Below are 17,871 nucleotides of genomic sequence, written 5' to 3' on the forward strand. Positions count from 1 at the left end.
TCACCAGCCGCCATCTTTGTATCTGGCAGTCGTGCTGAGCGCACGTCACTTCCGGTCATGGCCGGTGACTGCTGCCCTCTTACAGAAGATACTTTCATCCGCTTCCCTTCTCAGAGCAATGTGTACGGTCTGTCGGTCCTGCCGTGCACCGGGGGCGCGGGACACGAGCTACTGGCCGCCACCCTGAAGGGCAAAGTCACCAGCTTCAAGTACCAGGAGCTGAGGGACAAACTGCGCGCCGGAGCCCGGGAGCTGCAGTTCACTTATATACCAGGTGCGGAGGGAGGGGCTTGCGCGGACACTGGACCTGGAAGGGGGGAGGGCGTGGTCTTGCTCAGGTGACCTGAAGTGATGGCGGGAAGCGCGCGCCGAGGGAGTGGACAGTGCAAAGTCAGTCACAGACGCGGTCACACGCTGCGTTTTTATTGCGTTTGAAACGCATTACTACAGCTGACAGGGAATTTGCCTAATTACATTACTGTTAACATTTGTGTTTACATTGCATTTTGTAAACGCAAATCTCCTCTTCTCAGCTGTTGTCATGTGTTTTAAAACGCAATGTGTGACCGCGCCCTTCAGGCAAACGTAGACGCAGACAAAACTGCGTCCACCCGGGGGGTCCGATTGCATCTACGTTTCTATGGAAACGCCTGCGATTGTGTACGAGCCGCCGGTGTTTTGCGTTAAATTAGTGCAAAACACCAGTGGCTCGTTCCCGATCGCAGGCGTTTCCATGGAAACGCCGATGCGATCGGACCGCCCGGTGGGTGCGGTTTTGTCTGCGTTTGCAAACGCAACGTGGGACAGCGCCCTCAATTTTTTTAAATTTTTTTTTTGCTTGTGTGTAACTTTGCACTATCTACTCCCTCAGAAACATAATTGAAAGTCTGTACCCCCAAGCCCTTCCCCTCTGTGTTACCGTGGTAACAGACTACAGATGATCCCTGTGTAGTCACGTAGAGTCCTGTTGCTTTCCTTGCTGTAGTGCTTCCCATTCAGTCTGAGCTGATCTGCAGTAACTTGTTCTGACCACCGCACAGAGCCTGGCGCTATCTGCTTCCCGTCCCGTCCTCTTTGTACCAGTTGCTGGATGTTAGACGCCATCAACCTGAATATTTCACTTGTTCTGTTTTCCAGTTGACGCTGAGATCGTCTCCATTGATTCCTTCAGCAAGTCTCCCCCCAAGCGCGGTCTGGTGGTGGGAATTACCTTCATCAAGGTGCGTGTCCAGGGTCTCATCTGTAACACCTACAGCTATAGGTCCTCAATGTCCCAGCACCCCCACATTGCATCCCCTTTTATTGTTGAGTAGTGGTAGTGCCCGGTACTGCAGCTCGGGCCCATTTATTATACACTGAGACCTCTGCGCAGCCCAACAAATTTTTGCAAAGAAGAATTGTATTTTAATGGGTAAGGGTAATGCCACACATGGCGTTTTTGGTCCGTTTTTCCCAATTATCTTCATAGATAAACAGGATGTAAGCAGCCAAATGCATGGTAAACTGCCAAAAAACGGACCAAAAACGCCATGTATGACATCACCCTTAGTCTGCTCATAGGGGCAGTTTACATAGACTACCGGCATATCTTTGGCGGCGCACAGCTACGAAAAGCTGCAAGCCCTTGTCCGCGAAGCCGGTGTTCTGTGCATGCGCAGTAGCTCCGGGTTCGGAGCAGTGACTGTGCAGCCGCAGGCCTGTGTCCTGCGCATGCACAGAACTCCGGCTTCACGAATGAGGGCTACAAGGAGCTGCGCGCCGAAGATATGTGGATAGTAGGATCAAAGAGGCCACTGGGGCGTGGAGTAGCTGCTCCGTGTAGCCTCAGCTCCGCCTACTCCACGCCCCAGTAGCCTTTTTTAGAAAATCTGCATATTAGGGCAATAAAGGTTAGAAACGGATACAGGGGATGTGAAAATTAGCCCTTAACCCCTTAACGACCTGGCCCTTTTTAGTTTTTTTCACTTCCATTTTTCACTCGCCACCTTCAAAAATCTGTATTTTATCTGTAATTTTTTATTTTTCAACATAAAGAGCTGAGTGAGGGCTTGTTTTCTGCATAACAAATTGCACTTCGTAGTGACGGTATTTAATATCCCATGTCCTATACTGGGAAGCGGGAAAAAAATTCCAAATGCAGTGAAAATGGTGAAAAAACACATTTGCGACGTTTTCTTGTGGGCTTGGATTTTACGGATTTCACTGTGCACCACAAATGACATGTCTACTTTATTCTTTGGGTCGGTACGATTACGGGGATAACACATTTGTACAGGTTTTATAATGTTTTCATACATTTACAAAAATTAAAACCTCCTGTACAAAATTTTTTGGGGGGATTTTGTCATCTTCTGGCGGCAATAACTTTTTCATACTTTGGTTTACGGAGCTGTGGGTGGTGCCGTTTTTTGCGACTTTAGATGCCGTTTTCATTGCTATAATTTTTAGGACTGTACGACCTTTTGATCACTTTTTATTAATTTTTTTTATATTTTTCAAAATGCCAAAAAAGTGCCATTTTCGCACGATTTTCCGTTATGGGGTTAAACACAGTAAAAAAACCGTTATTATATTTTGATAGATCGGGCATTTTTTGGAAGCGGCGATACCTAATGTGTTTGATTTTTACTGTTTATTAATATTTATATCCGTTCTAGGTAAAGGGGGGGTGATTTGAATTTTTATTATAATTTTTTTAAAAACTTTTTTTTTTATTTTCACTTTTACTATTTTTCAGACTCCCTGGGGTACTTTAACCCTAGGTTGTCTGATCGATCCTATCATATACTGCCATACTACAGTATATGTTCCGTGAGCCCTCTCCACGCGTCAGGAAGGGGTTAAAAGGTCTATCCTCACGTCCTATAGATCCACCTACCACCCAATCTACCTTAATAGGTAGATCCGTGGTGGTAGGTTTCCTTTATAATTAACTATAGCAGAATACGTGAACTGGACAGGTCTATACTTTATAACTGTGTCATTGTTTAATCGGATAAAAGCTCCAATTTGATACTTCTATGTTCTCTTGCAGGACTCTGGGGATAAGGCGAGCCCATTCCTAAATATTTACTGTGACTATGAGCCGGGATCTGAGTATAACCTGGACTCCATTGCACGTACGCTCCTCTCTTGTGTGTGTTGTAGGGACTGGATTTCCCACATCCTTACTGACGGTATATTATGGACCCCATATGGCGGTAGATTATATTATAACCATTGTTTTTCTTTTAATCCCTCACTCAGAGAGCTGCTTGAATTTGGAGCTGAAGTTCACCCCCTTCCAGCTATGTCATGCAGAGTAAGTAGAGGCTGCCCCCGGGTTATGTACAGGATAGGTTCTGTAGGTTTGTACTTAAGTTGAATTTGTATGCAATTCGGAACTGAAAATTTTATCATTGTAACTTCAGAAATTTCTTTTTTTGTCCCCCGTGACAATTGGATTTTCTACATTTGTTGCTGTCACGGGAACAAGGATTATCAATAAACTTCATTACAGACGCCTTACAGCTGATCATTGCAGTCTGGGACTAGGGGGTCCGCCTGTAACTAGGGGGTCCGCCTGTAACTAGGGGGTCCGCCTGTAAGTTAGGGTCCGCCTGTATACAGGACAGAGGCTTTGTGGATCCGGTGATTTTGGCTGACATGTCTTTGGAGAGCTGGTTAGATTTGCCATTTCTAATACTTCTTTGTCCTCCGCAGAGTCCAGGTTGGAGATAAACAGGAGACGGTGTTCCTACTCGGAGGCAACGATCAGTACATTCACCTGTACAAAGAGGTAAGGGAGGGGACTTAGGGTGCTGTCACACGTCGCGTTTACTGCATGCGTTTAAAAACGCATTGCTACAGCTGAAGGGGTATTTCCCTAATTAAACAGCTGTTAACGCTTGCGTTTACAAAACGCAAGCGTTAACGCATTGTTAATGCATGCGTTAACATCGCGGTTAACGCATGCGGTTGTTAACACATGCGTTAACCGCGATGTTATCGCATGCGTTTTGTAAACGCAAGCGTTAACAGCTGTTTAATTAGGGAAATACCCCTTCAGCTGTAGCAATGCGTTTTTAAACGCATGCAGTAAACGCGACGTGTGACAGCACCCTTATAATAATAGTAGAGCATTTAGATTGCAGGGTTTTTTTTTGTTTTATGGTTATGGTGGGAATAGTCTCTGCCTACATGAGGTTGTCTTAAGTTATTGAAATGGTGGTTGAGAGACCGAGCCACATGGTCAAGATGGGAATTGCTTAGCCCCTCCTGCTCTATAACATGCTTCCTGCAGATAGGACACTATGTACAATCTGCTCAGCTCCTCCTGCTCTATAACATGCTTCCTGCAGATAGGACACTATGTACAATCTGCTCAGCTCCTCCTGCTCTATAACATGCTGCCTGCAGATAGGACACTATGTACAATCTGCTCTGCTCCTCTTGCTCTATAACATGCTTCCTGCAGATAGGACACTATGTACAATCTGCTCAGCTCCTCCTGCTCTATAACATGCGGACTGCAGATAGGACACTATGTACAATCTGCTCAGCCCCTCCTGCTCTATAACACGCTTCCTGCAGATAGGACACTATGTACAATCTGCTCAGCCCCTCCTGCTCTATAACACGCTTCCTGCAGATAGGACACTATGTACAATCTGCTCAGCCCCTCCTGCTCTATAACACGCTTCCTGCAAATAGGACACTATGTACAATCTGCTCAGCTCCTCCTGCTCTATAACACGCTTCCTGCAGATAGGACACTATGTACAATCTGCTCAGCCCCTCCTGCTCTATAACACGCTTCCTGCAGATAGGACACTATGTACAATCTGCTCAGCCCCTCCTGCTCTATAACACGCTTCCTGCAAATAGGACACTATGTACAATCTGCTCAGCTCCTCCTGCTCTATAACACGCTTCCTGCAGATAGGACACTATGTACAATCTGCTCAGCACTTTCTGCTCTATTACAAAGGAACAGATTGTGCATAGTTTCCTGCAGGCAGCATGTTATAGAGCAGGAGGAGCTGAGAAGATTGTATATAGTGTCCTATCTGCAAGTCGCATCATATAGACCATCAGAATCTGAGCAGATGGTACATAGTGTACTATCTGTTCATCTGCTACTGCTCTATAACATGCTTTGCTGTCAGCAGATAAATACTATGTACGGTCGGCTCCTTCTGCTCTGTAATACAGAGCATGGTGTGCTATATATAGGCAGCATATTATAGAGCAGGAGGAGCTGAGTATCTTAACAGGAAATTACTGTATTAATTGTTTTTATAGATTTCAATCTCAGTTTTGCTAGCTTTTATTCTGAGACTGTAATTTCTGTGATTGACAGCTACCCCTGTAGGCATAATAAAACCTCAAATACTGACAATCGCTCATGAAATCTGAGCATACAAAGAGCAGTCATACAGCTTTTTTTCTTTAACTAAAAGTGGTTGCTCCAACTTGGACAGTTATCCCCAATTCACATTAAAGAGTATAACTTCCTAATCGGTGTTGGTCTGACAGCTAGGACCCCCCTCCTTCATGAGAACACAAACCCCAGCCATAAGGAGAATGAGGGTCCTGTTCTCACTATTGGGTGTAGCGATAGGTTGGGCGTGTGTCCTGCAGCTTTTTTTAAAGTCTATAAGAGTGGCGGAAGATTGCTGAGCGCAGCGCCCAGCTATCTCTGGCCTGTCCCATGGACCTGAATAGATAGGCGGGACCCACATGTGTTGTCAGGCAGCAGCTTATCTGTATGGTACCGTGTATGTTTATGTGGTGGAGAAGGTGAGAGCCTTGTCTTGCAGATGTCTTACATGTTTAGTATTTTGGAAAGATGTAGATTGTACCATCCGCTGTCTGGCAATGCTGAGGATTTATGACTCTTCTCTGACTGCTGACAGAATGAAGGACTGCATCAATTTGAAGAACAACCAGTGGAAAATCTTTTCCCGGAGCTGAGAGATCTTCCGAGCAAGTAAGTTCCTGGATGTGGTGCACATGGCGGCCTCGTATAACACGGAGCACTGTATGATACTGAATACATGGCGGCCTCGTATAACACGGAGCACTGTATGATACTGAATACATGGCGGCCTCATATAACACGGAGCACTGTATGATACTGAATACATGGCGGCCTCGTATAACACGGAGCACTGTATGATACTGAATACATGGCGGCCTCGTATAACACACAGCACTGTATGATACTGAATACATGGCGGCCTCATATAACACAGAGCCCTGTATGATACTGAATACATGGCGGCCTCATATAACACGGAGCACTGTATGATACTGAATACATGGCGGCCTCATATAACACGGAGCACTGTATGATACTGAATACATGGCGGCCTCATATAACACGGAGCACTGTATGATACTGAATACATGGCGGCCTCGTATAACACGGAGCACTGTATGATACTGAATACATGGCGGCCTCATATAACACGGAGCCCTGTATGATACTGAATACATGGCGGCCTCATATAACACGGAGCACTGTATGATACTGAATACATGGCGGCCTCATATAACACGAAGCACTGTATGATACTGAATACATGGCGGCCTCGTATAACACAGAGCCCTGTATGATACTGAATACATGGCGGCCTCGTATAACACGGAGCACTGTATGATACTGAATACATGGCGGCCTCATATAACACGGAGCACTGTATGATACTGAATACATGGCGGCCTCATATAACACAGAGCCCTGTATGATACTGAATACATGGCGGCCTCATATAACACAGAGCACTGTATGATACTGAATACATGGCGGCCTCATATAACACGGAGCACTGTATGATACTGAATACATGGCGGCCTCATATAACACGGAGCACTGTATGATACTGAATACATGGCGGCCTCATATAACACGAAGCACTGTATGATACTGAATACATGGCGGCCTCATATAACACAGAGCCCTGTATGATACTGAATACATGGCGGCCTCATATAACACAGAGCCCTGTATGATACTGAATACATGGCGGCCTCATATAACACGGAGCAGTGTATGATACTGAATACATGGCGGCCTCATATAACACGGAGCACTGTATGATACTGAATACATGGCGGCCTCATATAACACAGAGCACTGTATGATACTGAATACATGGCGGCCTCATATAACACGGAGCAGTGTATGATACTGAATACATGGCGGCCTCATATAACACAGAGCCCTGTATGATACTGAATACATGGCGGCCTCATATAACACGGAGCACTGTATGATACTGAATACATGGCGGCCTCATATAACACGGAGCACTGTATGATACTGAATACATGGCGGCCTCATATAACACGGAGCACTGTATGATACTGAATACATGGCGGCCTCATATAACACGAAGCACTGTATGATACTGAATACATGGCGGCCTCATATAACACAGAGCCCTGTATGATACTGAATACATGGCGGCCTCATATAACACAGAGCCCTGTATGATACTGAATACATGGCGGCCTCATATAACACGGAGCAGTGTATGATACTGAATACATGGCGGCCTCATATAACACGGAGCACTGTATGATACTGAATACATGGCGGCCTCATATAACACAGAGCACTGTATGATACTGAATACATGGCGGCCTCATATAACACGGAGCAGTGTATGATACTGAATACATGGCGGCCTCATATAACACAGAGCCCTGTATGATACTGAATACATGGCGGCCTCATATAACACGGAGCAGTGTATGATACTGAATACATGGCGGCCTCATATAACACGGAGCACTGTATGATACTGAATACATGGCGGCCTCATATAACACGGAGCACTGTATGATACTGAATACATGGCGGCCTCATATAACACAGAGCAGTGTATGATACTGAATACATGGCGGCCTCATATAACACGGAGCACTGTATGATACTGAATACATGGCGGCCTCATATAACACGGAGCACTGTATGATACTGAATACATGGCGGCCTCATATAACACGGAGCACTGTATGATACTGAATACATGGCGGCCTCATATAACACAGAGCAGTGTATGATACTGAATACATGGCGGCCTCATATAACACAGAGCCCTGTATGATACTGAATACATGGCGGCCTCATATAACACAGAGCACTGTATGATACTGAATACATGGCGGCCTCATATAACACAGAGCACTGTATGATACTGAATACATGGCGGCCTCATATAACACGGAGCACTGTATGATACTGAATACATGGCGGCCTCATATAACACGGAGCACTGTATGATACTGAATACATGGCGGCCTCATATAACACGAAGCACTGTATGATACTGAATACATGGCGGCCTCATATAACACAGAGCCCTGTATGATACTGAATACATGGCGGCCTCATATAACACAGAGCCCTGTATGATACTGAATACATGGCGGCCTCATATAACACGGAGCAGTGTATGATACTGAATACATGGCGGCCTCATATAACACAGAGCACTGTATGATACTGAATACATGGCGGCCTCATATAACACGGAGCAGTGTATGATACTGAATACATGGCGGCCTCATATAACACAGAGCCCTGTATGATACTGAATACATGGCGGCCTCATATAACACAGAGCACTGTATGATACTGAATACATGGCGGCCTCATATAACACAGAGCACTGTATGATACTGAATACATGGCGGCCTCATATAACACGGAGCACTGTATGATACTGAATACATGGCGGCCTCATATAACACGGAGCACTGTATGATACTGAATACATGGCGGCCTCATATAACACGAAGCACTGTATGATACTGAATACATGGCGGCCTCATATAACACAGAGCCCTGTATGATACTGAATACATGGCGGCCTCATATAACACAGAGCAGTGTATGATACTGAATACATGGCGGCCTCATATAACACGGAGCACTGTATGATACTTGGGGAAGGGTGCATTAGGGCTCCATAGACTTGAGCTAAGCTTATTTTTCTCTCCCATTTTTCTTCCACTAGGTGGCAGTCTAATGATGCCCAATTTTCATGTCTATAAATGACATAGCGGCAGATTTACTAATACTTTCTAATATTTATAGGGAGTATTATTCACTTTGAATCGTGACTCTGATCTTACTCGTAAGCGCTCGCGAGGGATGGCACGTTGTGGGCGCCGGAGAAGCCGATGACTAAATATTCTCTGCAGCATTACTGAAGTTGCAACCCACATGCACCCATCAAATTTAGAAGATAAAAGTTCAGAATGCTATGATAGGGTGGCGGATCCGTCTAATTCCCTATATACTCTGAAGGAGAAGAATCAAGTATCCAACCCGCTGTGTAAAACTATTGTTCATGTGTATAACTTTGCAGTGTTACCTGGCTGAGCGTCCACAACATCCCAGACACCCAGAGGCGGATTACAGCGTACGGATGTCAGAGCGGATACTTCTGTGTCTCACATGTAGACCAAGGCAAACCAGGTGGGCAGGAGTACTGGGGCTGAGCCAGTCAGGATAGGGCCTAACTTGCTGATCAGTGATGAGACCCCCACGGATCTGGAGAACGTAGGGTCCGATGTGCTTCTGATCCGCTTGAGATGCAGAATGCAGCCCCTGAACAGACCCCTGTTCTCGAGATCTGTGGGGGTCTCATCATTGAGGCCCCCACCGATCAACAAGTTAGACCCCATCCTGTGGATAGATAGAGCTTAACTTGCTATGACTTGAGAACATACAGTGTCTGTGCTTGCGATTGCAGCTTCGTCTCATTCATTATGAAAAGCTGGAATATCCCTTAACGTTAAGGCTTTAAAGGGGTTGTCTGAGAGCGTAAAAAAACCCATTGGTGGCCGGGAGGGGGCTAGTTAATAAATATAGACATGTACTTTCCTCTGTGGTCTGTGCCCCATGTAAACAAACGGGCATGGAAGCCGCCTGTGTTCAGCTTGTGGCCAGCTAGAAGCAGAACACAGCGCGGCTTCCGTGCCCCTGTTTGTTTACATTGGGCACGGACCGGAGAGATGGCAGCGCGGGATGCCGGGAGGTAAATTAAAATTATTTTTAACCAGCGCTGTTCCGGACCATCGATGGCTTTTTTACGCTCTCAGAAAAGTGCAGTGCAGTTGTCCCAGCTTAAATTGTTCTTAAAAATTTTTCTAACTCCACCCACCACCGCTCGGTTTTGGCCACTGCCACCAAGCCAATGCCAATGTAAAATAGATCACTTAAACAGAGCTGAGCTGCAATACCAAACGCAACCTTCAGAGAGATGCAGCATTTTTTCTGGACAGAGCCAGATTTTTTCCTTTTCTTTAAAACATTTTGAATTTAAATTTACAACTTGCCACCAGGAGGCGCCATTGTGTTCTCATCCCAACAGCAGTTAAGTAATATTTATGAAACCATTGGGTTGGCACGAGGAGCGGCTGTCACATTATGATTGGCTTGTCATACTGATGGCGTATAGGAAATAATACGTCCGTTCTTATTTTACAGAAATTCTCCAGAGTTGGTCTCTACAACAGGACGGGCCTCTCTCCAAGGTGCTTATATTTAGTTTGCCGGGTTCCCATGTAGGAGCATCGTATGCAGGATGGGACGGTGAGGCGATTTGTTATATCTCTTCTATCTGACTTTCCCATGTATAATTGGATAACCAAGTTGTTCTTTTTTGCCTTTCAGGTTCTGAAGAAAGCCACACTTTTCATGAGCAGTACCATATCCTGGTGACCAGCACCATAGAGCTGTCTGCAGTCTACTGGTTGGTTCTGTTATGTGACGCTATTTGGTTTGGAGAGAATTTATTTTACACTGTTAGAGACTTTTGAGTTATTAGGAAAAGCAACCGAGTTATCAGTAAGTAACAAAGACGCCCCAATCATTCCCTTCATTGGTTTGGATGCACATGATGGTGTAATACTAAGTTTCCCCTGTGGGGGAGCTGTAGGAGAGTGGATCACGTTTTCCTTGTTATCCCCACTGATCAATGATGATTCCAGCAGATGATGGATACATTGGGGGGACATTTATCAAGATGGATTTATACACTGGTGGAGCCGTGTGGGTAACTTATGATGTGGCGCACACCTACACATAAAATGAGAACATGATTCGGACCACCCAGAACTTTTACGGTGGGTGTAGACTTCAAGCGTCTTTTAAATAAGAGAACTGGCAGCACAATATTATATGTCCCTCCTTTCTGTTGGGATTCTCCAACTCTTTAAAGAGAACCCGTCACCTAGAATTCGAGAATTCTCATCTCTAATATGTTTCTAGGTGCTATAGAAAAGAAGATCTGCTACCACTAAATGTGACTCATCTCCTACGAAAAGAGTCATATTTGTTTTTTTGGGGGGAGATTTTTTTTTTTTTTTTTACAGGTACATGGATTAGATTTGACATAAAAGAGGGAATTCTAGAAAGAACATTTTATACTCTTCCTGAGAGGGATAGTAACACCTGAGTGTGTGACAGGTCCCCTATAGCTTCTGCTCTTCTTATACATAGATAGAGGTTACAGGAGTCATGTGACCCCATGTGATGATGTATTCTGTGGATAACTCCTCAGTATATGATCTTCCGCCGGACACAACGTATTCATCGCTCGGGGTCTGTGGGTATCTGGACAATATTAGGGACAATATTAGGATTGTGCTATAACAGGGTTTCTATAACTTGTCCCCAATACTGATAAGTGAAGTGGGTAACAGATGCAGTAATCTGCTATTTTTACTGCCAAGAATTGGCTCTTGCCCTAATCTTATTAATATTAACACTTGTTATTTATTTATTAATTTTTTTGCCTCTTATTAATATTATCTTAGGAACATCTTACAAAACGGCCTCCGGGAGCAGCTTCTCCTGCCAAGCAGCGATCAGTTTGACAGCGTGCTGTGTGCCCTGACAGCTGACGTGGATTTTGATGGGGAGCCGGAGATTTTACTGGGAACATACGGACAGGTAGTGCGAAAGACAAGCTGCGGGACAACTCGTGTTATGTAACTGTTACATCCCTAACAGAAAGCCATTGCCTGGTGGAAGACTTGGTTTACTCTACACTTGGGGTCTGAAGGGGTTATAATAATTCTGTTATTTATATAGCGCACACAGATGACGCAGCGCTGCACAGAGCTTGCCAAATCTGTCTCTGTCCCCAATCTAATCAACCTACTAGTATGTTTTGGCGTGTGGGAGGAAACCGGAGGACCTGGAGGAACCCCACGAAACACAGGACATACAAACTCTTTGCAGATGTTGACCCTAGGACTTGAACCCAGGTTCTCAGCGCTGCAAGGCTGTAATGCTAACCACTAAGCCACAGTGCTGCCCATAGTAAGGAGCCCCTCTAGTCAATCTGTAAGGTCCCACTGACCTGAAGATATTTTAAAGGTCAATAAGACCCTGGGTTCTAATCTCTCTAAAATAAACAATGGATCCCATGTGACCCTCATTTACAATAATGGGGTTTGTTGGGTTTCCATTATGTTACTTTTTCTCTTCCAGCGAGTTTGCAGATGTGCTCATACCCTGTTAACAAAAAAAAAAAGACTGCGAGAAACTCTTAAAACCTCCTCTCTGCTTTGCTATTAATCCCATGATGCCTCATCACAGCACCACGTAACCATTTAGAGACTGATCATCACTGATTATCCTCTCTATTATCTATATTCTCCATACATTAAAAATACAGTCAGGGAGGTTGTAAGCAATTCTTAAAACCCCCTCTCTGCTTTACTATTAATCCCATAATGCCTCAACACAGCATCACGTAACCATTTAGAGACTGATCAATCACTGCTAGCTGGGAATACACTGATTATCCTCTCTATTATGTATATTCTCCATACCTTAAATATACAGTCAGGGAGGCTGTGAGCAATTCTTAAAACCCCCCTCTCTGCTTTACTATTAATCCCATAATGCCTCAACACAACATCATGTGTCCAAAATGATTATCATCTCCTCTTATCTACAGTCTCCATACCGTAAGTATACAGTCAGGGAGGCTGTGTGACGGTTGTAGTAACTTATGGGTTCTCCTATGACTATAGCAAGGAAAAGAACCGGTGTGAGACTGCATCATGGAATACTATAGTGGAGCACATTCTGGAGTGTCCCTTTAACTGTGCAGAAATGCATATACGGTGTTATTTATAGCTGTTGGTTGCATCCAGGTCAAATACTTTGCAGGTGGAGTTGTGTCATGTCCTCCTGACACTCTTATGGCACCTATATTTGCATAGTTAGGTAACTGAGATCGCGGCTCCTGTGCAGCGGCTGAAGCGTCACCCGGATGTGGCCCTGTGCAGGCGGGTGAATTGCAGTGTAGCAGCTTTGGATTAATTAGATTACCGCCCACTGACACATGTCGCTTGTACGGGTGGGTGACGCTGGCGGAGAAGGTGTAAACAATGAATCTAATTAAATAAGTGCAGCTTGTGAGAGAGAGAGAGCGAAACTGCCTGCGGCCCCCCCGATGTGTCATTTCACCCCCCCGTAAAATCAGGCCAAGTTGTTACTAAGTGTGACTGTCGCATTTTAATGCCTCCTCTTCATCTCTAGTAGATTTCTGTGTTGTGCATCCCTAAGGACTTGTATATCGGCCTGGGTGGTCTTCTACTCTACTGTAAGAGGTCTCAACTGGCTCATTTGTCACCCGATCTTACCTCATTAAACTTAAATGTCCTTTCTAAAATTCCCTCTTTTATGTGACATAACAAAATCCCCTCCAAAGTCATGTGAACATGAGCAGAGAAGAGTCATATTTTGCCCGAGACGAGTCAAGTTTAGAGGCTGCATTGGAAGAGTCACTTCCAACGCACTTATCTTCAGATATAAAGTAACAAGATGTGTGGTGTCATAGTAAAGATCAGAATCTTATAACTCATATCGTATGTAATGTGAGTTACAGAACCAGGCGATAAAGGCAGATGGACATAGGTGGAATCTGGATGTTCATCTGCGGCTTGCATTTCCAGCAGTGTCTTTAGCCATCTGTATCTCCAGTTTAGTAGCTAACTGAAAAGTCTGAATGATGAGATTCTTATCTTTAATATATCAGTAGCATGTTTCTAGGTGCTATACAACGGAAGATAAGAGTTTTTGAAGTCACAGCCTCTAATCTTGACTCATTTCCTGTAAAATATGACTCTTCTCATTTCCACATGACTTTGAAGGGGATATGTAGGGGAGATTTCTAGAGAGGACATTTTATACCCTACCTGAGGGGGCGGCTAGTTTAATTGGGTAAAACCTGGTGACAGGTTTCCTTCAACATACTTTGTGTCTCTTGGATTTTACCGATTTGGGTCTTGATAAATCCAGAAACTTGTGTTCTGATGAAATATCAGAAATGTCATTTTTAGTTACTTCCAATAGCCTAAGCTATGCTGATTTTTAACAATGCCTTTGTCAGCATTATAAATACTGCCACTGCTTTATACAAGTTTATTTCGCATTATCTGGCTCCCTGCCTGCAGCATGTGAGGGGCCGCTCAGTCTCTCCTTCTTCACACTCATCCAACCAGGGAATGGTGTGGAGGAGACTGAGACACAGGCGTACATAGGCTTCTGCAGCCACATCCTCCTGGGACTACATACACGCCGCTGGCAGAGAGCCAGGTAATGTGAAATAAAGTTTTATAAAGTAAACTTTATAAAGTCCATGACTTCCACTTATTCTCTCCCACCTGCAGGAGCTCCTGTGTTACAAGTACATGCAGGGACATTTCCAGCTTATGTGGCAAAGAAGTTTCCCCAGCCCCCTGCTGTGCATAGCACACGTGGATCTGACGTGGGACGGGCTCTGTGAGCTGGCTGTAATGTGCCTCAAGGGACTCCATATACTGCAGGTGAGACGTCAGAGGGTCTTACATCGCCCCCCTCCATCCATGAGTTGCCGCCTGTACTATATCCTACAGCTGCATTCACATTTATGATGCTTCCTAGTAAAAACCTGTCAACATACTGTCGTCAGATCCGCCCCCAGCCATGAATCCTGGCCCTTTCTTCACATATAAGTACCACGAAACGTGGCACCTTCCAGGATCCACCAGTTTAAAATTACTAAATCACATGGACAATTTAGAGATTAGCCCCTTTTAACTAGTAGTAGGTTGGGTACGAAATGTCCCCCTCTTCTATATGGAATTTCACCCATTGAACTTCCCAAAGTCACGTGAGCAGAGAAGAGTCACTTTTTGTTTGAGGTGGTTCCATTTCCAGGCTGGAGGGCAAGTGTCAATTTGGATGCCGCTATCTTCTGGTGTCATATTAAAGATAAGAATCTCATCTTACAGATTGCATGTGGATTGTGGTTGTATCATCTACTACAGAACTGAAGGTACAAGCCTTTAAAGACCTAGTGAGGAGTAAAGGTCCAGCTCCACTTCTGACTATTTTTGCCTGTAATCTCTAGTTCTGTAGCTCAAACCTGAAGCTTCGTCCACACATGGAATTTACATTGCACTTTGAAAAGCAATGCAACGGCTGAGGAGATTTGCCTCATTACATTGTTGGTAACGTTTGTGTTGTCAGGCAATGTTAACGGCCACGGGCAAATCTCCTCAGCCGTTGTATTGCTTTTCAAAGTGCAATGTGAATTCCACGTGTGGCTGCAGCCTCAAAGACCAGATTCTTATTTTTCATATGATTCCAGCATCATACTTCTAGGAGCTATGGAACTAATAGGGGGTGCCTGAAGTGATATACTTTATCTGCAGCCTCTCTCGGTGACTCATCTTAGGCAAAAAGTGACTCACTTTGCAGATAACGTTTGAAAGTGATTGTGAATACGTAAACCTGCCAGATTTCACAGAAGAGGAAAGAACATTTTATCCCCTACCTGAGAGGGGAAGGGGCAGTTTGATTGGGTAATATCTGGTGACAGGTTTTCTTTAAAGTCCTACAGACGGTCCCTTACTTAAGGACACCCGACTTACAGATGACCCCTAGTTGCAGACAGACCCCTCTGCCTGCTGTGACCTCTGGTGACCTCTCTGGATGTTACTATAGTCCCAGACTGCAATGATCAGCTGTAAGGAGTCTGTAATGAAGCTTTATTGATAATCATTGGTCCAATTACAGGAAAAAATTTTGAAACTACAATCGTCACTGGGACAAAAAAATTTTTGTCTGGATCTACAATTATAAAATATACAGTTTCGACTTGCATACAAATTCAACTTAAGAACAAACCTATGGAACCTATCTTGTACGTAACCCGGGGACAGCCTGTAGTATACTAATTGTCACTGACTAATTACTGTATGACTGCAGCATTGTGCTGCCCGGGTCCCTGTGTGTTCTGGAGAGACGTTGCCCCCCACTATATCTTATCATATCGGTGCGTATCTCCCCCTCCAGACAACCTGTTGTGCTCCTTATTAAAGCAGAACATGGCGGCGTCTTCATTATTTCTTGCACAAATCATCTTTCTCTGCTGTTGCTGAGCTCAGGCTGCGGCCCTCACATGACGCCCGCTAAGTCCCCGGCTATCAGCCTGATTAATAATTATCTGCCAGCGCTTAATTAGTTTCCTGGAGATATTTTTGCAATTTAGGCAGAAGAATCCGAACTGTTTCCTTCTTGTTCTCCAATCCCAAAAGTTTTAGTTTATTTAATGTACATTAGTATCCGTATAACAGCCACCGGACCGGACGCTACACCAGAATATTTGGGTCTCCAATGGATCCTAATAAATTTGAGGAGTAAAAATCGGCACAGAGTTACATAAGAATTGTTTTAGGGATTGGTGCTGAGCTGCAGTACCACACACGTCCTGTGCATAGGTGCAGCACTGTTGTTGGAAATATAAGTAGTCATGTACAACCCCTTTAATACAGTCAGGTCTTTCACTTCATCAATGTGTCATAATCTTAAAGGGGGTGTCCAACCATATCAATTGCCGGATTAAGTTTTTCCACTATCCCTAGTGAAGGAACCCCCAGGGATCATGAGTACTGGGGGTCTGTTCTCCCACCCAAATGAACAATAGAGAAGCTGGCCGCATATGTGATGTGATGTACACTTCTGTGGGGTGGACGGATATTGCTGAGCGCAGCGCTCCGTTACTTCCGACATGCAGGTCCCTTCATTTGGGGGGCACAACAGACCCCATTCTCATCTGTGGGGGTCCCACCGCTGTTCAGCAAGTTATCCTCTATCCATAGAAAAGGACAGGAGCTCCTCCTTGTCTGTGTCCTGTATGACTTTGTTGTGTCTTTCCTCTCTCTTCCTACAGCATAGCTTGGCCAAGACGTCCCAATATCTCATCCAGAGGCTGCGGCAGCAGGTAGAGGAAGCCAACGCATCCGACGTGTCACACGTAGAGAAAGAAGAAGGGGCGGAGCAATCCCAGGACGCCACAGACATCGCCGCGCCTGATCCATAGACTCTTCCATTACAGGTGGAACCAGAACTGTAGGACCATACACTATGGTGTGGTATGAAGCGCTCTGTACGGAGTCTGATACCAACATGTGTGTGGCAGAGCTGAGGATAAGGGATTGGATGCAAGAAATTTATATTAAATTAGTCTCAAAATCCTGATGTGTGTGTAAATAAGGGTAGAAAGAAATGCTTTGCAGCCGGCCCCCAGATACATCGAGACCCCGGACCCTCTTGACGATAACAATAATGAATAATAATTTCTTTATATAGCGCACACAGATGACGCAGCGCTGCATAGAACTTGTCAAATCAGTCCCTGTCCCCAATGGGGCTCACGATCTAATCAACCTACCATGTTTTGGAGTGTGGGAGGAAACCGGAGGACCCGGAGGAAACACGCGGCAACACGGAGAGAACATACAAATTCTTTGCAGATGTTGTAGACTTGAAACTAGGATCCCAGCGCGGCAAGGCTGTAATACTAACCA

The 17,871-nt window shown here is 44.8% G+C and overlaps 1 protein-coding gene across 1 annotated transcript; it reads left to right on the forward strand.

The window, feature by feature from the left end:
• Window positions 1-17,529, forward strand: KPTN (kaptin, actin binding protein). The gene is made up of 12 exons (XM_072123868.1): window positions 1-274; window positions 1,138-1,220; window positions 3,035-3,119; window positions 3,247-3,301; window positions 3,703-3,778; window positions 5,898-5,971; window positions 9,363-9,472; window positions 10,487-10,591; window positions 10,673-10,751; window positions 11,818-11,953; window positions 14,689-14,844; window positions 17,235-17,529. The coding sequence occupies exons 1-12, from the start codon at window positions 58-60 to the stop codon at window positions 17,382-17,384; spliced, it is 1,326 nt and encodes a 441-aa protein (XP_071979969.1). The 5' UTR covers window positions 1-57; the 3' UTR covers window positions 17,385-17,529.
• The last annotated feature ends 342 nt before the right edge of the window (window positions 17,530-17,871 follow it).

Source organism: Engystomops pustulosus, chromosome 9 (genome assembly GCF_040894005.1).
Source record: "Engystomops pustulosus chromosome 9, aEngPut4.maternal, whole genome shotgun sequence".
Taxonomy (NCBI): Eukaryota; Metazoa; Chordata; class Amphibia; order Anura; family Leptodactylidae; genus Engystomops; species Engystomops pustulosus.